General features: G+C 34.2%; 1 protein-coding gene across 4 annotated transcripts in view; it reads left to right on the top strand.

Moving 5' to 3' along the window:
• The first annotated feature begins 1,894 nt into the window (after window positions 1-1,894).
• LOC129001343 (serine/arginine repetitive matrix protein 1-like) overlaps window positions 1,895-22,486 on the top strand; it is a 55,912-nt gene continuing 35,320 nt past the window's right edge. Inside the window, exons 1-11 of one of the 4 annotated variants that reach the window (XM_054428619.1) lie at window positions 1,895-2,087; window positions 3,266-3,328; window positions 4,805-4,903; window positions 5,453-5,527; window positions 7,722-7,757; window positions 9,037-9,318; window positions 13,348-13,431; window positions 15,549-15,593; window positions 16,277-16,351; window positions 20,392-20,451; window positions 21,019-21,078. In XM_054428619.1, coding sequence (XP_054284594.1) covers window positions 1,962-2,087; window positions 3,266-3,328; window positions 4,805-4,903; window positions 5,453-5,527; window positions 7,722-7,757; window positions 9,037-9,318; window positions 13,348-13,431; window positions 15,549-15,593; window positions 16,277-16,351; window positions 20,392-20,451; window positions 21,019-21,078 — 1,005 coding nt within the window. In that variant the 5' untranslated portion in view covers window positions 1,895-1,961. Of the gene's footprint in view, window positions 2,088-3,265; window positions 3,329-4,804; window positions 4,904-5,452; window positions 5,539-7,721; window positions 7,758-9,036; window positions 9,319-13,347; window positions 13,432-15,548; window positions 15,594-16,276; window positions 16,352-20,391; window positions 20,452-21,018; window positions 21,079-22,486 lie in introns of all 4 variants that reach the window. The other 3 variants (XM_054428622.1, XM_054428620.1, XM_054428623.1) reach the window with 3 other exon arrangements.

Raw genomic sequence — 22,486 nt, 5'->3', positions numbered from 1 at the left:
TAACTTACTAGCTGTAACCCGCGGGCTTTGCCCCGTTTAACTTCTTAATTTTCAAGATTATCTCGTTCGCATGGCTCAATCACGTCCTGGTTGAAGTTTGTTCGCTACGCTCACTCACCTTTAGGTTGGAGCTCGTTCGCTACGCTCACTCACCTTTAGGTTGGAGCTCGTTCGCTACGCTAACTCGCCTCCAGGTTGAAGTTCGTTCGCTACGCTCACTCACCTTTTGGTTGCAAATTAGCTGTTGTCATAAATGTAAAAGAAATAATAGTGTTGCACCCTGTTGGTAATCCTTGTAACTTTAATGCTATTGAACATCATAGAACAGAACCAACTTGTTTAATTGAAACAGCTGTTAAGATTCAATAATTCCATTTCTCATAAGGTTAACATGGGAAACTCCAGAGCCACTGGGGCGGAGCCCGGAAGGATTTTTGAAATAAGAATATGCCTATATGTTAATCGGGAATGTGAGCTATCATCATGCCAAATTTCAGCCCAATCCGACCAGTATTTTTCGCGTTCACTTGTCACAAACATACATCCATACATCCATACATCCAAACTTTCTCATTTATAATATTAGTAGGATTACCACTTTGAGAATATCTGTAATATTTTTTACTTGTCTGGGCCTCTTAAGTTAACTCATGTAGGTACTTAAGTAAGGTTATTTAGGCCTAATGTTGTGGAATTATTTGGCAGTCTATTTAGAGGAGACTCACGAAAACAATCCAGGAATAATAAAGTTGGAATATCTTGGTAAGTTACCTACAATTAGCTAAAATAACCTAGCCTAGGTAGTGAATATGCTTGAAAAATAATTTCTAAGTTTAACCTAGGCCTAAAATCCTTGTATCCCAATTACCCTGTAGTAGACTAATTAATGTTCGGTAATTATATTGATCACGGACGTCATGCTAAAATATATTTTTTTTATTTGGCTATTAAGTTGAGTTGTGCTAAATAGGCTCAAGTTTACCCCCTGAATTGGGTAAATTTTTTTTTATTTTGGGTACACTTCCATAACATTAAAAAAAGTTACCTAAGTAAGTTTACCTATTCATTAAAATTCTGTTATTTATTCTTAAATGTGAATAAATGTCATGTTTAAAGAAATATGTGAGTGAGAATCCAATCTGGCTTCAGTCTGCAGGTTTGCTGCTGCGGTGGTTATGTTCATACGATGAGCTAAAAACATAATAAAAGATGCAGAAGCACAGTTAAGTTAAATCACTTGAGTTTAAAAGGTTACATTTTACATTTACCAAACATTTTATATATTAGGCCTACTTATATTTTACTTTTAAGCTACCGGTAGGCATATTAGGTTTTAAATTTCAAATCAGTTCTTTGATTAAACATAGACTTTTAAGCAACCGATGAAGAAAAATTATAACAAATTATTGTTAAAATATTTCCATGTGGAATGGCTTTACTACAACACTTCTGTTTATTGCTAAATACAATTCTAAATTTGGAAATATTTTATAGTCGTATTTAGGAGAACATTTTATTACTTTTCAGCTAGTTATATTGATGAAGTTTAGTCAGCGCCTTTGTTATTGAACAAATTGATAATTTGTAAACAAAATTATTAACAGCTTATGTAACTTTGTGGTATTTACCTACTTAAAATTGTTAACACTTTCCATGGGACAATAAATTAAGCACTGGGCCTGTAATGAATTTTGTTTTAATTTACATATTTAAATTGTTCTATAAGGTAAACACTCACAAAAGAAAAAAAACACACTTAACAAAAAATCATCCCACATTCACACGTTTGTAGCTAGATAGAGTTCAACAATGTTTCAATCAGATAGTACGATTTAATCACTTGTCATTGTAGTAATTACATATTGTATAACTATTTAGTCTTCAGATTCTTCAGAAGATTACGGTCTGGAGTGGGCCCTTTTGTGTTCAAAGTTACTAAACATGAATCACCTTTAGGTAATATGTTTTATATTTTCCTCCTTTTCTTGGTGGCGGTCTCTCAAGTTTTGGGTACTACGGAATCTGATGACTCGAAGACTGTACGCGAGTCGCAAATGTCTGTTTCTACTTTGAACAGAAGATGGCTTGTGAGTAAAATATTGTATTTCTGGTGATAATGGACCAAGAATGCGATCAAAAAAGTTGAGGACTTTTGCATAGGCCTACTTTATGGATTCAATAAACAACCCCTGAAATTGCAATTAGAATAAATAAGTTTGTTGCCACTTGCAATCCTGAAATAAACAACTTTTGATTAGTTGGGCAGTACTGTTGTAGTAAAACGCATCTTCCATAGTAAAATGATTTTTTTGTTATAAGTATATTCATGCTGTACCGTAGCTAAATATTTTCAAAATGGTGATTAGGCTATATGTTACAATAGCGATCAATTTTGACTAGTTATCTGCTGGATGCCATGATTACTCCTACAATAATGACGGAAATTAAAGTCCTCTGGTTGAAGTGTGGAAGTCAAAGAGTTTAATTTGTTGAAACACTTATAATGCTGAGTCTTATTGTTAAGTTAGTAAATTAGTTCTTCACATTGCTATTTGTATGGAATGATTTTTAGACATTAAGCCCAACACATTTTTAATGGTTTTTTTTAAATATTGGGCTTCAAGTATAAGTTTTTGAAATGCTACACTTTGAATTTTGTGATCTGCTAGTTAACCTATTTTGGAACAATACAAATTCAGAATTTACACACGGTAACCCTTTTCTATAGCTCTTGGGCTAAGTAGTGAGTTTTAATAAGTTAACTCATTACAGTAGACTCCCTCTTATCCGGACACCTTTCAACCGGACATCGGTTTAACCGGACTACACTTGGCGGAAATGACATCTCTTTAACCGGACAATTTTTATCAGCACATTGTTTTAACCGGACTAGATCGGCAGGAAGTGGGCAGTACTGAAACGACTGTTCTCGTGGGAAAGATTTGAGACCAGTGATCACGTGTCTAAATACAATATGCTATCCTGAATTTAAGTCGAATATCACAGTTTACAGTCCGTTTTAACGAGTTTTTGGGGACGTCGGTTTAACCGGAAATCCCGTTATCCGGACTGGCCTCGGTCCCGAGGAGTCCGGATAAGAGGGAGTCTACTGTAAGACTCTAACTAGCCTCAATAACAAAACCCCATTAGGGATTTTGAGAAAATTACTTCTCTAAATAAAGCTTAAGCAATTTTATAAACATGTGTGTTCAAATAAAATAAGGTTGTTAATTTTTATTTATTAAAGAATTTAATATTTTCATAGAAAAGTACAAGTGTGGGTCGAGATCTGAGTTTGGCCACAACATTCGACAGCGAGGAACCTGACGTAAGTTGCTAGTTTTCTCATAAATAGAAAATATTTTTATAGCAGATTTTTATAACTTTTTTCTCCATTTATTATCATAAAAATCAAAATTATTTCAAAAAGTGTTTGTTAAAGACACATACAGTAATGATAAGAAAAAAGTAGCAAAATGTCTGATTTCAGGTGCAATAATAAAAAATAATTCACCCATCCTGTTAATTTTCACCGGAGCTGTCCATGGTTTATTTGAGTTGTGTCTCTTACACCAAGCTCTACTATAGAGGATAGAGGACAACTTCTCATGATTTGCAGACTAGACTTAGACAGGATTAAATCCGTAACCCGCAAGGTGTTGTTTCCTGTCCAGGGAAACCACACGCTTACACCGCTTAGACCCTCGTTTAGACTATTGATTAGACCTAACTGTCTAAACAATAATGACACTGGTCAACCAAATAGTCAAAGTGTAGTACAGTTATGTAACTTGACTCCCAGGTTGCAGTAAATTTTGGGTATCGCTTTCAACAGTTTTTGTTAAGTTTTATTTGCATCAAATCGGATTTGGAGTGAACACAGATCATATCGAAAATTGTAAGTGAAAGTTTGGCTATGCTACGACTTGACGACTTGTCCCAGAAATAAGATGTTAACTTAAAGGGTGAAGATCTGCCAGTTATTAGTTTTCAATGGTTTGAATTGTGGCTGTGTTTTGTACCGGTAGATATATTTTGTGCCTCTTAAGAGGCACAAAATATATACTAGTACAATTGTACTAGTATTCTCACTAAGAAAGTTTAAAAGTACAGTAGAGTCCCACAAACTCGGCGTAATGTGGACTGGAAGGGTGCCGAGTTTGTGAAATGCCGGGTTATCGGGAACTAGGGTTAAAAATAAGAACAATACAATTTTTATTCCTTTTAGCTGCCTTATTTATTTACATTTATTTTACAAGTAGGTATTAAGTCATCAGATATAGTACAACAAATCCTTGTCACGAGTTGCAAATGCTTTGACTTGAGCCCATGTTTAACTCGGACTCAAAAAATCACTAATTTTCTGAGCCAGGTGATGGCCGAGTTATCCAGACTGCCGGGTTATCGAGTGCCGAGTTTGCGGGACTCTACTGTATTTTGTATCAGGGAAAATCAGCCAGAGATCAATTGATATTGTTTGAATGTAAAAGCCCTTTGACTTAGAGTTCTAAAGTTTGTACTATGTTCAGAAAAATAATTGGCACCACCTTACTTTTTTGGTAATCAAAGAAATTTTTAGACTTTTATGCAGTCCAGTAGAAATATACCATTGATTTAGACTCTTTTATATAGAGTGAAAACAAATTAATGCTTATGTTTCTTTGATCGAGATGACTGTGTATCATTCTATGTGCTTTTTGCCAACTTGTGTGGCATCATCTTCCTTCTTTAAGGAATTTTCTTATCACTAACACATATTGGGCTATTGGTCTTAAAAATTCTTCTCACATTTTCATTATTTTAGAGACCAGATATTCCAAGTGACTTTGATGCAAAGTACGGCCTCGACAAAAATAAATTCAAAAGAACTCCATACCCAATCTTAAGCAGAAGGGAGACTTATGTAAGTAATTTAGTATAGGTTTTTGTTTTTGATAATTTAAACCATCAAAAAGAAGTAAGGGATAAAACTTGTCAACAATAAATAAATTTAACAAGAAAATCTGACTTCTAAGTGCTAGAATACTGTAGTAAAAAATAAATAAATTCAAGCGGTACCCCGACCCCAGCCTTATTAGTATGTAGTTATTCTACAAAACCATTTCTTTGAGAGGTTTCAGATACAAAGTCTGAAATTGAAGGTTTGATTCAGCCCGGAAATAACAATTAAACTAAAAACTTGAAATACTGTAGGTAAAACAAAACCGCAGAAACAGTGTTAAGAACTAAACAATTGTTTTACTATTTTACAGCTAAAAATTATAAATTTTTTTATCTGAGTTTATGGCTTTTACTAAATATGATTTGTATGGAAGAATAATTTTGTATCCATCCATGAGTTCATCCAAATCTTTCAAGTCAATCTCTTAATACATAGCTTAAAAACTGTTTTCAAACTTTCTAAACTAAAGATCTTTTAAAGCTTAAAAGTTTGACATTTAATTTGTTTCAGGAGGATTACGGGGCTGCCCCAAGAGGAGAAGACATTATCAAAACTGAAGAAATTAGTTTTGATTTCAGTTCTTCTGTAAGTAAAAAGTATGTTGGTTTTTCTCTTTATAAATTATATACATAGTTATATTAATTTATTAACATAGCTTTTAAAACTGGCTATGTAATGTAGTGTTTTTGGGGAGGACCTTTGCTTGGCTTTTATCATACCATTGACATAAAAAAAAAAAAAAAAAAAAAAAAAAAAAACAGGCTGGCCATTTGGGTGTTTTAGATGGGGGCAAAGCTTTAGTTGATCTACTCCGTTCACAAAATTTAGGCGATTTTAGGGGAAGAAATTACCTCCACTTGATCCTACCATTAAAACAATAGCTCAGCAGCTGAGTTTTTGGAAAACTTTCAATCACTTCCAACTTCCCCTTCAACCACCTAAATTTTGTTATGCTAAAATTAGTTTTTGTTTTATTTTAATAAAATAGCTCTTAAGATTTTTTGGGAGTACTGGCTAAAAAATCTGGACTACTGGCTAGGGAATACTTAGCATTATTCTATGGAAAAAGATTATTTTTACTTTATTAAATTTGAGACAGAATATATAATATATTTATAGCTTAGGGTTGTTATAAAATACCTCCAATATTTGCTATAAACTCTACTCTTGTGAAATTCAAAGGGTGTCACTATTGTCGGTTTGCAATAGTTTATTTTCTTCACATGGCTTGTATTATTGGACAAAATGTAGATAGTGCAACACAATACTAAAGTATATACAGGGTAAGTCTTCTAAACTGTCCTAAACAACAGACAAACGGCTTGACATACAGAGATAAAACAAAACTTTTCCCCACTAATTCATACCCAAGGAACAACATAAAAATATTCTTATCATTTTTAAAATACAGGTTGTTCGAGAAACTGGGGGTCATGGGTTGGAATCTCATAGTTTTCAAATGTAAACATATGTTATGTTATGCATCATCTTAAAGCTCTAGACTAGACAAACAATTTACTAAAAACAAAAACAGAACTCCTTTATCTTCATTCGTTTTAAAATGGAGACCATTTGTATGGAAAAGATTGATATTTACAGAATACCCTGTATCTTGGACACCACTAAACTTATTTTAGTTCTGTTTGAAAATTCTTAATCCTTGTGAGTTCAGCTTTAATTTTATATGCAACATGTCAAAATTTTAAAAACTGGAGATTAGTGGATGCAGATACACTATTCAATACAGTACTGCATGTTTAACATGGGTTTTATATGGGCAATTGGAGTTTTTCGTTAATTACTAGAAAACGGCCAAAGATAGACGGTGGGTTTAAATTAAAAAGTTGTTTGTTTTTGAAAGATCTTCAAAATAATATGCCATTTGACATATGTTGCCGTTTTAAAATTTTCATTTACAAGGCTACTACCCTCATTAAAAAAATAAAATCATTGAAAAAGTATTTAGTTTTAAATGTTGACTTGTTGTATATAAAATTAAAGCTGAACTCACTAAGATTAAGAATTTTCAAATAGTACGAAAATAAGTTTAGTGGTTTCAGGATACAGGATATTCTGTAAATATTATTATTTTCCATACAAATGGCCGCTGATTTGAAACGGATAAAGATAAAGAAGTTCTGTTTTGAAAAATTGTTTGTCTAGTCTAGAGCTTCAAAATGATGCATAGCATGACATATATTTATATTTGAAACTCTGAGATTCGAACCCATGTACTCCAGTTTCTCGAACATTCTGTATTTTAAAAATGGTAAAAATATTTCTACGTTGTTCCTTGGGTATGAATTAGTGGGGAAAAGTTTTGTTTCATTTCTGTATGTCAAGCCGTTCGTCTGTAAATCTGTTTAGGACAGGACAGCTTAGAAGACTCACTCTGTATATTGCTGTAAATATCAAATTAATTTTCAATAAACTTTTTGTTAGAGGTTCAATTCACCTATTCACCCAGTTTCATAATGTAAGATGACATATTAGTGCTATAATGTATTTCCACATAGCTTCTAGACTCTAATTTTCCTTCTTTTATAAAACTTATTTCTAAAAAAAAAAAAAAAATCTTAACCAACTACATGCATGGTTTTACTACATAATACTGTCATAATACATAGACTAGTGATTATTTTTGTTGTTGTTATAATAGATATTCCACCAAACAAATGTCAGGAAACAGTTGAACTACTCCTAATTTTAATTTATCATGTCAGTAATCATGAGATACTTTTACACTCTGATAGAATAAAACCAAATCACTCTGTTACAGAAAGATGAAAAGGTCAGTTCGGCCAAACCGAAAATGGTGAGTTTATCACTATGTTGTCACTTTACTAAATAATGGTGGAAATCTGAAATTGTAATGGTATATTGAATCTATATACTTAGTACAACAAGGGGGTTCTGTGTTACATCCCGCCTTGACCAGTCCTACTTAACTAATTTTTACGAGGTGTAATTTTAAGTTTATGATTTAGCGTTTGGCGGAGTGAGGAATGGTAACTATATAAGGGCGATTACCTTTAGGGCTTTGCCACCTAGCTTTGGTTTTATTTCTAGAGTTTGCTTTCAAAAATCAAACCTGATGCTGACCAACTTTTGATCCTTTCAGTTGAATGTTTAAAACCAAAATTAGATTCTAAACAAGAAAATAAAAGTATAGAAAAATATATTGAATTGGCTACTTATATTGATAATTCAGCACAACGATATAAACAGCTCATGGATCGCTGGCTCAGTAAAAAGAGTTTGACATGCATTAGCAATATATTATCTCTATATATTTTAACAGGCCAGCGACTAAAAATGTGTGTTTTATAATGGTGAGTGTATGGGCTGCGGCGGTGTCTGCCAGTAGATGGTGGGGGAAGCTAGACCGAAAACAGCGCCCGCTACGCCACTGAGAGCGCAATCCAGTAGTAATTTACATCATTGATTCAACCTGATTGAGATAGGCAAATTACTCTTTATGGCAGATCAACAATTAACAAATTTAATTTATTGTAAATTAGCCTACTAGTTTTATTCACCTCAACAACAAAGATAATCTTTGAAAGGCAAGTTTCATTAGGTATTCGTTTTACCTCAGAAAAAAAGTTTTTAACTTTATTAAAATGTGCAATTCTCACACGGGTTCCATCGGATTTTAAAATTAATGTAACATTTGATTATGAAGCCATTTGACGGACAATGAAAATAAGCTAATCAATGAAAATGACGGACTTTGTGAAAGTTTGCTAGAAATGTATAGGCCTACACATACTGCCAGTCATGAGAAAGCACGTCTTGATAAACCAAAATATATTCGTCGAATATATTGGAATGTATCTTACATACAATGATATGATTTTCATTAAATTATCTGCTGAAAATATAAAAGCAGTAAATTGGATAAAGTAAAGAAATGTTTTGTGAAAGCCTCTACACTCAATGAGAATAATTAAGTTTATTTATGTGAAGATTTAAAATTTACTTAGTCAAACAATATTTGCCAATAAAAAAAAAAATTCCAGTTTAGTGGATTTATCAGAAATAACTTTTAGGATAAAACTGGCCCTAAAGTAAAAGAAATTTAATTTTTTCAGACCCAACAGTCAACAAAACCATCAAACTCTAGTAAAACCTTAAAAACTTTTCAAAATTCAAAATTGGCCCTTGAAGAAAGAGAAGAGAATAAATTGAAACAAAATTCAAAATCTAAGGATAAGAATGACGCCCAAGCAGTTAAGAGTTTTCAAAATAACCTATCAACAAAATCACAGTCAGAAGTAAAGCCACCACTCCAGGCTGCAGAGGATAAAATTTATTTATCAAGTACGAAGACTCAAAATTCTCCAAAAAGCCCACTCCAGTCACCACAATTTGAGGTAAAGACACCTTCTAACAAAACCGTAAGCAATACAACTCAATGGCCTATGACTGAGAAGATGCCTTCTACAACAGTGAAATCAAAATTTAAACAAATTGTTCAAGAATCACTCTCATACGCTGCATCTCACTTATTTAAATCAAAACAAAATTCAAATCCTGACATTACAAACCAGACTGAGCCATCTGTTGTAGATAAACCATTGTTAAACCAAAATGATGGTGATAAAACAAAAAATATTATAAATCCACAAAAAGAACTATCACAGACTTCAAAATCATCTCCCTCCCATCAAATTCCACATCAAGCAGCTCATTTGCCTAAATTTTCCCCAACCTTCCCTCCCAAAACAGCTGTTTCCCAGGTACAACAACCTAAACCAGCCACTTCTCAACAACAGCTACCTAATCCGCCTGTTTCCCATCCGCAACCAACCAAACGAGCTGCTTCCCAACAACAACCGCCCAACCCAGCTGCTTCTCAGGGACAAAAACCTAATCCAGATGCTGCCAAACAGCAACCACCCAAACCAACTGCTTCCCAGCAACATACACCAAAACCAGCTTCTTCCCAACAGCAACAACCCAAACCTGCTCCTCCCCAACAGAAACCACCCAAACAAGCCCCTTCTCAGCAACAACTACCCAAACAAGTCGCTTCCCAACAACAAACACCCAAACCTGCTCCTCCCCAACAGCAGCCACCCAAACCAACTGCTTCCCAGCAACAACCACTCAAAACAGCCCCTTCCCTGCAACAACCACCCAAACAAGCAGCTTCCCAGCAACAACCCAACCCAACTGCTTTCCAGCAACAGTCACCAAAACCAGCTCTTTCCCAACAGCAACCACCCAAACCTGCTCCACCCCACCAGCAACCACCCAAACCAACTGCTTCCCAGCAACAGCCACCCAAACCAGTCACTTCACATCAACAGCCACCCAAACCAGTCGCTTCCCAGCAACAACCACCCAAACCAGCTGCTGCCCAGCAGCAACCACCCAAACCAGCTGCTACCCAGCAGCAACCACCCAAACAAGCGGCTGCCCAGCATAAGCCACCCACAACAGCTACTTCGCATCAGCAAGCATCTAAAGCAACTGCTTCCCTGCAACAATCGCCTAAACCAATAGCTTCCCAGCAACAGACACTTAAACTAACTCCTTCCCCGCATCAGCCACCAAAACCAACTGCTTCTCAACAACAACCAGTAAAACCAACCTCTGGCCAACAACAGCCTCAAAAGGCACTTACTTCTCAGAAACCAATGCCTCAGATTTCTCTTGAACCATCAAATATGTTGGAAAATAATGAAGGAACCGTAAAATCTATTCCACTAAAACCTACACCACAAGGTCCTACCAATCCCTTTCATACCCATCCACAAACTACTCAATCAAAACCAGAATCGATAGTTATTCCACCGACTCTTGCTCTTTCCCAAGCTAACAGACCTAATTCAAAAGATCAGCAAGATCTGAAAACAATTACTTTGCAGCCTAATTTAAAACCAACAGAAAAGATTCTGTCTTCAAAACAACCAATACCCCAATCCAAGGTTTCTCCATCAGTTCCTTCTCCTCTACCAACTATTTCTGAATCAATCACAAAAAATAAACCGATCATAAATACAAAGCCTGTAAATGACCAAAATATTAAAATTCCAATTACAACTGAAAACACTATGAGCCAAGTGAGTAAGATTAGTGGAACAGAAATTCCAAGTAATCCAACTATAACAAACTTACAAAAACAATCTGTAACTGAAGCGTTTTCAAGTAAAAAAAGTTATTTGAAACCAACTTTGGCCTCTGCGACTATCTCTCAAACCCCAAATCCAGCTTTATTTCCAAGTTCTATGACAGAAACTTCAGTCACAAAAAATGCAGTAACTATTCAAATTCCTGTGACACAACTACCCTCATTGTCTAATGCCATTAGAACAGAATCATTTGTTACTGACCAAACTACTTTACAATCACAAAAACCTGATCCCACTTTTACAAAGTCGGCTTCCTCAATCACCGCAACTAAACAGTTGATACAGCCGACCAAACAAAAAACTACCGAACAACCAGTTACATTACAAACTTCTTCAAGACAAAGGGTTACTCAGCAACTGGTTACACCACAACCAATCACGCAACCGCCTACACATCAACCAATCACTCAACAATCACCTACAAAACAAACGGTTACTCAAAACACAGCTACACAACTGCCTTTTACAAAAGAACCGGTTACACTGGAAATGGCTAGCCAAAAACCGGTTGTACAACAGCCTATTACACAACATCCGGCTACACCGGAACCTATTACACTATTACCAATTCCACAAAAACCTGTGACGCAACAATTGGCTACACAAGTACCTGTTACACAAGTACCAGTTACACAAGAACCTGCTACGCAACAACCTGTTACCCAAAAATCTGTTACACAAGAACCTGCTATGCAACAACCTGGTACGCAACAACCTGTTACACAAAAACTGGTCACACAAGAACCGGTTACACAAAAACTAGTCACACAAGAACCTGTTACACCACCAATGACTACACAACAACCAGTTATAAAACATTCAGAAGTTCACACTACACAGAAACAATCTCAAGTCACACACTCATCCTCCAGTCACAAAACATTGGCAGAATCGTCCAAGAAAAAGACTACTGTGAGAGCCTACGATAAAATCCTAAATAAAGCAGGAGACATAATAAAGCCCAAGGCAACTAGGAAAACTACAGTAAGTTGTGTTTTGTTTAGTATAGCCTTTACTGTGTATACAAAAGTAAACGTCTTAGGCCTCGGGTACGATACGAGCGGTGAGCGGCAAGTGGCGAGCGGCAACCTGAGCGGGGGTGGTGGCTACGATACAAGCAGCACATTTACAACGCTCATAAAATTTCCTCTTTTGTAAGAGTCAGTTTTGTCGAAAATGGCAAACTGTGCTTACCAGCAAGACATATTGCAACTATTGTTGCTATCTGACAATTGTTCGCCTTTTAAGAAAATCTTAGAGAAAAAAACTTAATCCTTACTTCATCCCATACTTTTCTGGTGACTAAATTGTTTTTAAAACCTCCGTGCTGGTCATTTCACAAACATTCCCTGGATTGCACCTAACGTATCAACAACTATTGCACGTTTTCTGCTGTTCCTCTGTCATTTTAGGCTGAACTGAAGCATGACTCACCTGAGCGGTGTTTTCACGAAAATCGGTTTTGACTTGGAACCATGAGCGGCGTCGCTTACCGCCGCTCGCCGCTCGTATCGTATCCGGGGCCGAATTCTGTCAATTAATTGTGCAGACATCACTCTTAGTTACACTAGTTCAACTTGTTGACTAAAAAATTGTAATAGATGTATTTTTTTTTCATATTCAGTACCTTTGATTATCTACATGCCCTATGATTCATTAGTTTGCAACCGATAGGATAGTTTTCACAACAATTTTGAGCCACCTGTATACTATACGTAGTTGCTGATTAAGCTCCTTTAAGTTCTTTGTTTTGAAATAATAATAAAGGCAGAATTCATTGTAAAAACATTACCACAAACTTTAAATGATTTTTAGAACATTTTTTTGCTAGAGGTTTGAATAGGGAAATATGCCAAAAGTACTAAACAAACCTAAAATCAACTTATTTGTAGTGCTTTCTTTACCTACTTTTATTTTATGGTGGAATGACAGTATCACTAGCTTAAATATTTTTCTTTAATTTATTGTAAAGTATTTATGGTTACAAAAAAGGTGATCAATAAATCATAGCAATTCTATTAACTTTTAAAACACCTCTGGTTTAATTAAATATAAGGATACACCTTGAATTGATTGGTACTATACCCAGATGCTTCGGAAGGATTCCAACTACAGTTTTTGTTTAAAAAAATGACATGATCCTTGTGCTGTTAATTACACTATTTACTGTTGAGGTAGCAACTTTTGTTATATACAAGTTGTATGTAGTAGTTATATACATCTTTATAAATATTACTATTAGTATTTTTCGTGTGATGCTCACAGACAGAAAGTGTCCTGCGAACAACCCGAAACAGCCAAGACTTTACCAATACAGAAACACTACTCACGACCACTCCAGCAATCCAAGTAAGTATAAGGATGCAATTGCAGTTAACCACTTGTTAATTCAACAATTTTAGCATCATGTTTCTTCATTAAATATGTTACAGATTGCAATTTGCAAAACAAAGACGACCACATGAAGGGTTGGAAATTGGTATGGGTCTGAAATGAAATAAAAGTCAGGGACGTATTTAAGTATCTGCCGCCTCTAGGCAGCTAGTTTGCTTCCCCCCTTCCCCTACCCCACTTGTCAGTGCACTCCCTGACCTCACTAACATCCCTGACAGCTGATTTTGTATAATAATAATCGGTAATAGCATGCTGCATCAACAAATGTAATAACTTTTTGAGTCCTTTTTTACAGACCAATTTTTTTGCACTATTTTCATGTAAAACGTGATTCTTGACTTGGATGCATGGAATGCAACGTTATTGTACCCAATCAGAAGTCATAATAGCATTTTGCGACGCGAAAACGGCACACAAAACGTCCGTATATTACCGGCACACCACATTCTTTATCTCAATAATAATTTCACCTGTCACAGTGTCAGCTAGAAATCTGAGAGCTTTGTCGGCTATCATGGGTGTTAGATATAAAGTATCACCATTTCCAAGATGTGCACATTTTTTATGTGATCAGAGAGAAATTGAACGAATTAGGATACCACTTTGAGGAGTATAATTTTATTTCCATTGGGGAGATTTCTAAACTCTTCAACTGCCCCTCGAAGAGGTGGCCCTCATGATGCCAGTGCTTTTACAGCCACCACAACTCTTTTTTCCTGTAGTTTATTTCCTCTTCTAGTTAATCAACCAACGTTTTATCATAATAAATACAAAATTATAGAAATTATAACACTAATAGTTATAATTTCTTCAGCATGAGGAACTTTTACCATATTTATTATTTATTATGCATGTCAAGAATTAGTTGTTAGAATATTAATGCTACAATGTAACTGGGTTTATCCTGTTTTGCAGCATTGTAATAAAACAAATAAATAAATAAATACGGTTAGTAATTAACGACCTTTAAAAATAAAAACGTTCTTCCTGTGAGCGCTTGAGTTCTCACTTCCCCTGTTTACTTTGTTCGCCACTATGCAGTGGACTGCAACCCGCACCCGCAAGCTGCGACCGTGTGTCCGCCAGACCAACAGGGCAGCACGGAAAGTCAGCACAGCCGTGAAGTAAATTATTATTACACTTTTTTAATTTAACGCGTCCGAAATAAACGTATACCTAACCAAAGTATTTAAAATAGCAGCTTTGCCGTTCTCTGAATTATTTGCTAAATGTAAAAAAAAAAATTATAAGATTAAAACATTTCTTTTTTTATTATTTATCCCCCTAATTTTGTCGCCCCCAAAAATTTGCCGCCCTAAGCCTAGTTGCTAAGCCTATTCGCAATTATGACCCTGATAAAAGCTATGTATTTATGGTGGCTTAAATCTCTGTACATTAGTTGTTTAAGCATAATTTAATGTGATTTATCAAATATTTTTAAATTGTAAAAATAAATCCCCTTTTTACTACATTTTTTACATCAAGCAACAGTACCCCAGTTCTTAAAAGAAAAAATTGTCTAGAGCTGTTATTTATTAAAACATCCAAATTACATTGTAAAATGAACACATTCAATATTTAAAGTAATATTTATTGTTTTTTGTACAAGAGTTTTGTGTGATATTTATTGCATTTTTAATTTTACTAGCTGTTGGCCCTTCCTACGTAGGGGAATAAAGTAGTCGATTAAAACTAAATATACTTCAGAACAGCTAGTTTACACACATAAAGAACAAATCTGGCAGTTTTAATAACGAAAATCATCATGTAAACTAATCATGTGACTACCTATTTCTTTCATGCGATTATAGGCCTAGATGATTACAGTAATGAAATGATTCATCTCACATTTTTTATATCTTAAAATACTCTACCATGACTTAAGTTTTAAATTTTTAAATAAAAGCCTGAATTTTGTATAAATATGTGTATTTTGGAAAGTGATGAGAAAATTAATGACCCAGTGTTTTAGAGTATTAAGCAATATGTGCTCTTATCTAAAACACATATCACTTAGATACAATAATTAAATATAGGCTATAATTTATTGTAATAAAATTTATTAATTTTAGGTAAAAGAATCAACGGAAATTCCTCCAACTATTTCCAGTGGTGCAGTAAGTTATGCAAATTTTTATTTGATTACACCCTTACTATGTGTTATTGTTGTTCTAAAAAAGTATTGTTGTGGAAATTATTTTTTACATGTTTGTATCAAATGATATTAAAAGCTAAATTTCCATAGTAAAGAAATCTCAAAATTTTGTAAACACTTCATATGTATTTTAAAGAAAATAAAACCAAGTCTTATATCTATTATAAGTGCATTAAATGAGAATGTTGACTTAGTCAAGTTAAGTATAGTCAATAATGTTGGTAATTTCATAGTTTTATATAGTTTTTTTAAATGTCCAAAAGACTAACTGAGATTTAAGTTACTTTAGCCAAATTCCCCATGGTAAGTAGTAGTAGGCATTGTACAACTTATAAATACTTCACATTATCAAAGCACTGCCCAGGACTTCAGGATCTACTGCCTAACAAGATGATGTACTGTGGGGTAATGACCAGAGTTTTTTTTAGGACTTTGGTCCTATTCTGTTGCCGTACCTATTTCATATTATTATCCTTTCTATTTCATCATCCCAATTCTTCCCAATTAAACTACAAAACTCTTCCCATTTCCTTTCTTCACAATTTCCTTAAGTCTTTTCTGCCCCATTTTACTTCCTCAATTACAGTAAAATAATTGAATAATCAATATTTTGTGTTTGGATTAAGCTACTTTTTATTTTTCCAGGAATCTGTACCAGTAGCCACATTTTCATTAGAAACAACCCCAGTTTATGTAGAAAATATCCCTTCTAACACAAAGGTAATGAATATTAATAGTTAATTGGGTTTAATTCAATGTTTTACATAATTATCACCAATGAAATAGCTACAAAGCTTTACAAATTTTATAACCACACAACCTTGGATGAGCTGTTTTACTATTGAAACTACTGGTGTAGTAAAAAATATAACAACCGCTTTTGTTGAAATATTAGTTAGGTTAAATGGCAATGGGTTTCTATAAAGTAAATAAAAATATAAACTATTTTATATTAATTTGTCAATATGGTCTAGATCTAGCTATAAATGTAGTCAAAAATAGTGTTTGAAGCTTTATTGGATAACTTTATGGATTCCAGATTTTTCTACAGTTTTTGTCTGTGTAAATAGTTTCTGAAAAATCAGCAAAGTGGTGTTACACAGGAAGACGGAAGAAAAAGCTACAATGAAGAAATCCGAAGACCAAGATTGTTTCACAAAGATATGGATCAATTGAATGAAACCAACTGTGCCACACAAGCCGATTTGGACAGCCATACGTATAAAGAAAAAGTCAAAGAGTTTTTGAACTCTCAAAGAAAGACTGAAGAGGAAATCCGTCGGATTGAGATAGAAACTAGGCTGCAACGCGGGAGTCCGTTTTGGTGGCGAGCACGGAAAAATTTGCTGACAGCCTCCAATTTTGGAACGGTCTGTAGGAGGTTGCCACACACAAAATGTGATAATTTAGTGAGTAAAATGTTGTACGGGGAAGAATATTCGAGCTACAGTATGGTGTATGGAAGGGAAAACGAGAAAAACGCAATCAAACAAATGAAAGAGCTAGGCTATGAGGTGTTGGATTGTGGAATGTTTATTGACAAAGAGTTTCCTTTCTTAGCTGCAACTCCTGACGGTTTGATTGGAACCCAAGGAATCCTTGAGGTCAAATGTCCTTCATCCGCAGAAAGTTTGACTCCGGAAGAAGCGATTTTGCAGCGTAAAGGGGTGATGAGTACATTCTGGAAGGTGGAGAACAATCAGATTTCTGGAATCAATCAAAACCATTCATACTTCTATCAGATTCAGGGACAGCTGCATATTACAGGGAGAAACTTTGCGCTGTTCACTATTTGGACTCCAAGAGGAATTAAGATAGAAAGAGTCGAAAAGAACGATCGTTTTTGGAACGAGTTCATTATTGGGAAACTCAAGTCGTTTTACATGGACTGTATGCTGCCAGAAATTGTTGATTCGAGGCGGGAACGTAATTTGCCAATCAGAAATCCTCGGTACATCTTGGAAGCAATTGGACGCAGACAGAAGAGTAGACAAAATGGTTTTGATATTTATATCCCTTGAGTTGGTGGAGAAATATACTATAAACTATTGCAAGTACTTAAATTATACCGTATTTTTTTTGTTATACAGATTTCATTATACAGTATTTAACTACTTCAGTGCTGAATATCTCGCTTTTGTTTTGTGCTAAAGTAAAGAGAAAACTGTCTTTTGTGTAAATTTATTATATTATGTGTGAGCACAGTACCTACTGTTTATATATATATATATATTTGAGATTTTAAAATTTACATTTTGTAAATAAATGGAATTCTGTTTGTCAAATTAACATTTTTGTTAACATCATTTCCCTATAATTAAAGCCTGAACCTCCATAACTATCCAAAGAGGGTTCTAAAGTTAAAAGAGTTAAAACTCATTATTAATTTCCTACAAAACAAATTAATACTAATTTATGAAATTAAAACAGAAAAATCAAACCTATATGGTGCATTTGAAGTCAATTAGGAAAACTGTGTACCCATATAAAGATTTTATGGTGAGGATTCAACTAGGCACATCGATCTTAATATTAATGTATATTAACTGTTGAGTGTAACTTCTTGAGTATAGTTCGGCCGCTTAGAAAACGACCTGCGCGCTAATGCTAAACCAATGCTGAAGGAGGTCGCTTTCTAAGCGGCCGAACTATAGCTTTGTTCTTTTTTAATGGCACAGCCATTAAAGACACTTAAAGTTACACTAAATTGTACAGTGATAAGTTAAAAAACCAAAATAAATTAAGATTATTTATTAAGGCAGGCGAGCTAGGGCCACATGGCCCTTTCTTACATGTTACCTGTAAAAACAGTTTAATTCACAAGTAGTAAAAAGCAGTGAAAGAATAAGAAAATCGTGACAGTCAAGAATTAACAAATAAAGTATGGGTTAAAGGGTTTTGTTTTCGAAGTTCGACTATGTATTCACTAAAATTGCGTTAGGTTTTTGTAATAAAAACACTTTCCGTAAAGCACAAACCCTGCAAACTTGAAGATAAAATGTATTTCTATGCATTTTATAAATTTATTTTTGTATTACTGTATCTTTGTACATTTTGAAATTTCTTTGTTCTATTATTGAAAAGTTAACTTAACAACAATTTTCTGTGACTGCATAGCAGCAAACAAGAGTATTAATTAAGCCAATATATTTACTCTAGGTGTGGATGTTGGTGGAAAATTTTTGTTTATAAGCCTATTAAGATAAAAGTGGCTTGAAATTTGCATAGTCTTTAGGTTTGCTGAAATACACCTTTATCTTTAGGAGAAATAGAGCGGAATAAATACGTCGAAGTTGATGTCTGAGAATTAATTAGGCATAGTGTTATGCACTAGAGTGCATCGTACCGATCGTACCACAGTTGTACAAGGCCGAGTATAGATTTGAACCGCATTATTTGTTTGAAAACCCTAAACTTGTGCAAATTAAACCTGCATTTTTTGAAATTGTTTAAAAGAGAATGGGACTGTAAATTATTGGAATGATCAAAGTGAAAGCTCGGTAAAAAGATTGTCCCCAATTACATTTTGATGTGTAGAAGAAGCTACTGAGCACTTGAATTACCAGTGTGTAAAAAAATATTGTTTGATTCAGCTGTAATATTTACACATTGCGAAAGTCAGTGTTTTAACCTGTGTTTGCACATACTGTACATACAAATACGACAACATTCTTTAATTTAGATCTGAAATTTCCTTTGAAATTTATCTGAAGCTGCGGATCCCAGTTTATTCAATCGCACATTCGTCAATACAATCGCATTGCACTTTACATTGTTAATCCATGCGTTACCTCTGGAATAGTGGACAATTTGACGTGTCAATAATTACGTATTAGAAATGTAGTACTATTGTACTGTCATACTTTGTTGTTGCTAATTATGTTGTTCTCGTGAAGATCCATCAGGGGGATGGTTATTATGGTGGCCCCTGACAAATATAATAGGATATTAAACATTTGTTCATAGTGCGATACAATAGTTTTATGTAACTAAAAAAAATGTTTTAGGCTTTACATCTTACCAGGTCGGAGGGGGCATCGCCCCCGAAATGAAATCCTGAGGCTGCTACTGGGTTGTTCCATACTAAAACTTAATTACAATAATTTATACAAATTATTTTATCAATGTGTTTAGAAAAATAACCTAATATCAATATCCCTAGTCTGCACAACTTAGTTAAAGATAAAGCTAGCCAAACTTAGTTAAATAGTAAAAGCTGAAATAAGAAATTCCTCTTTATGGCACTGAACTGACACAGCTGCCTTCTGAAAGGGACCAGAATACTTTCAAGATTTCTTACCTCACTGCTTTTGCAACGAACCTGTTGCAGAATTTATTCACATATTATTGGAAATATGTTTATGCAAGAATGACTTGACCTTGTCAAACTGTTAACTAATCCTATGTATACACAATTAGAAAATTCTAGATTAGATATGGTAGACGGTACATTCCATGTATTGTCACTTGGTTACATATATGACAAGTCAAGAATAGAAAAATTCCTGCCAAATCTATTGTATTACAGTTAAATAAAGGGACACGTTAGTTAAGTACATGGTACATTACTTTTCATTAGTTAAGTACAGCAAAAGCATGTCTATGTTGATATTTAAGCAAGGGTTTTTGTAGTTTCTGTTAAATTTTGATAACAACAAAATTATCTATATGAGACACCAATTTTTTTAGATAAAATCCCAACTAATTTATGTTTAAACGTTAAATAGTAATTTGATTTGAATTTTTTGCCTTTTTTTTAGCAACCCACTCCTGAAGAATCGCCACTACCAAAGAAAGTTGAAGACAAGATCCAGAAATCTGTAAGTATAGACAATTTTGTCAATCCTAGATAAGTAATTTACATAAATTTATGTAAAGCTACTCCATATTTACATGTAAATGTAGATTACTTAGAAAATTAGTTTTTCACCAATTAAAACCCGCTTATTTGTAATATTTGATGCTGTAGCTGCTTTTAGACTTTTACCATCTCTATAAGTATGTCTACACATATTTTCTTTTCATCTAACCTTTCACTATTGTCTTTACCTTTATTGGGGAGCGAGCTGGTGTAGTGGTTAGAGCGCGGGACTCCATTCCCTGAGGTCCCGGGTTCGATCCCCGCCAAGTCACCAATGGATTTTATCTAAGTGATAATGCCGCAACCCCTAGGTCTAGCCTGGAGTAATGTGAAAAACAATCCCAGGCTCGTGCCTAGCATCTTAGGACAAAAAAAAAAATGTCTACCTCATTAATTCAATTTAATAGTTTTTCAATTCGGTTTCAGTTGCTATAATAAATGTGAAAGGTTAACAAACTATTCAGTGAAATGAACAAGTTTAAATCTGTACTTTTTCTGTTCTGAAAATTGTAATTTATACTTTCAGCCTTCCATACCAACAGAGCCTCCATTGCCAAGCAATGCTGAAGATGTCTTTCCTAAGCTGGTAAGTTAAACAGTATCTATGTTTTACTTAAACATTTTACGAATTTGATTATGTTTTCTATTAGTTCAACAGTAATGCTTTACGTTATATGCTTTACAGTTGAATGGTTCAATACTTTCAACGTATTTTTTCCAATAAGCAATTATCTATAACTGTAATTTTCATGGCAAGACTAAGTTAGGCCAAGGATAACTTTTTAAATTTAGACTTTTCCAAATAAATATAAATATGATAACATTACAAGGCATTAACAAAAAATAGAAATAAAAATAACCCTGTGCACTATGAGAATGTTAAATAAAACCCGTTCTAAACTTTAATGTCACCAAGTTATTTCTCGTTTTTTCTTTCAATTTGAAAAAAGAAAAATGGAAATAACGCTGTAGGACTGAGCATTATTGGTGAGTCAGTGGCATAGTTGGTTGTGTGATGAACTATAAATCCATAGCAATGAGATCTATTTAATGCTTAGCTTTATCTAAAAGCGAGAAGATCAGATTTTAAATGGAACAATAAAGATCTGAAATTAGACGTTGGTTACCTAAACAATGGATGGATAAAGACAATGTCCTAATCCTAAACATATTTTATAATTGCCATACAATCCTGGAGGAGGAAAAAATCCATAAAAATCGTTGAACCACTAATTTTCACTGCTTTAATCAAAGAATAATAAAACTAATTTGGTAGTGAACTGCAATAAAGACATTTATATAGGTACAACTCTACCATTTTGCTTAGACTGAAGTTGAATTTTTTTAAATAATTAGACTTCAGTATTGTCTATACAGGGGGCGGATAAGTCCCGAAACGGTTTAATATATTTTTTACCAATATAGATAAAGTAATGAAACTTGGTATATCAATAATAACCATAAATGTCTACTCTTATATCACGCTAATATCACTTTTTTATGGCCCACGAGGAGCCAGAAAAAATTCTTAAATAGCAGCATAGGTCGAGTTTGGTATCACATTTAAGGTCTTAGTTAGTGTAACACATTGCTGCAAATCCGAACTCAAAAGAACAATTGAGTCAAAAATTACAGCTGTTCAAAGATCCATTGAATTTGCATTCGCTACCTCCTCAAAGGGGACCGTGAGAATTCGGAAGAACATCAAAAACGTAAGCATAAGTCGATATGCACATATAATTAAAGTTCTTAAATAGTAGACCACAAATTTGAGCTCAATAGAACAACTGATTAATAAATGGCAGCTGCTCAAAGATTCAAAATGGCAGATTCAAGAAATATTTTAACAGCTGCCATTTTTGACTCAATTGTCCGTTTGAGTTCGGGTTTGCAGCAATGTGCTCTACTAACTAAGACCTTTAATTAGATACTAAACTCGACTTGTGCTGCTATTTAAGAATTTTTTCTGACTCCTCGTTGGCCCCTAAGGGATA

This window comes from Macrosteles quadrilineatus, unplaced genomic scaffold (genome assembly GCF_028750875.1).
Source record: "Macrosteles quadrilineatus isolate MER2022 unplaced genomic scaffold, UCM_ALF_1.0 Scaffold_8__2_contigs__length_117827958, whole genome shotgun sequence".
NCBI classification, from domain to species: Eukaryota; Metazoa; Arthropoda; class Insecta; order Hemiptera; family Cicadellidae; genus Macrosteles; species Macrosteles quadrilineatus.
This window is presented reverse-complemented; position numbering and strand designations above follow the sequence as displayed.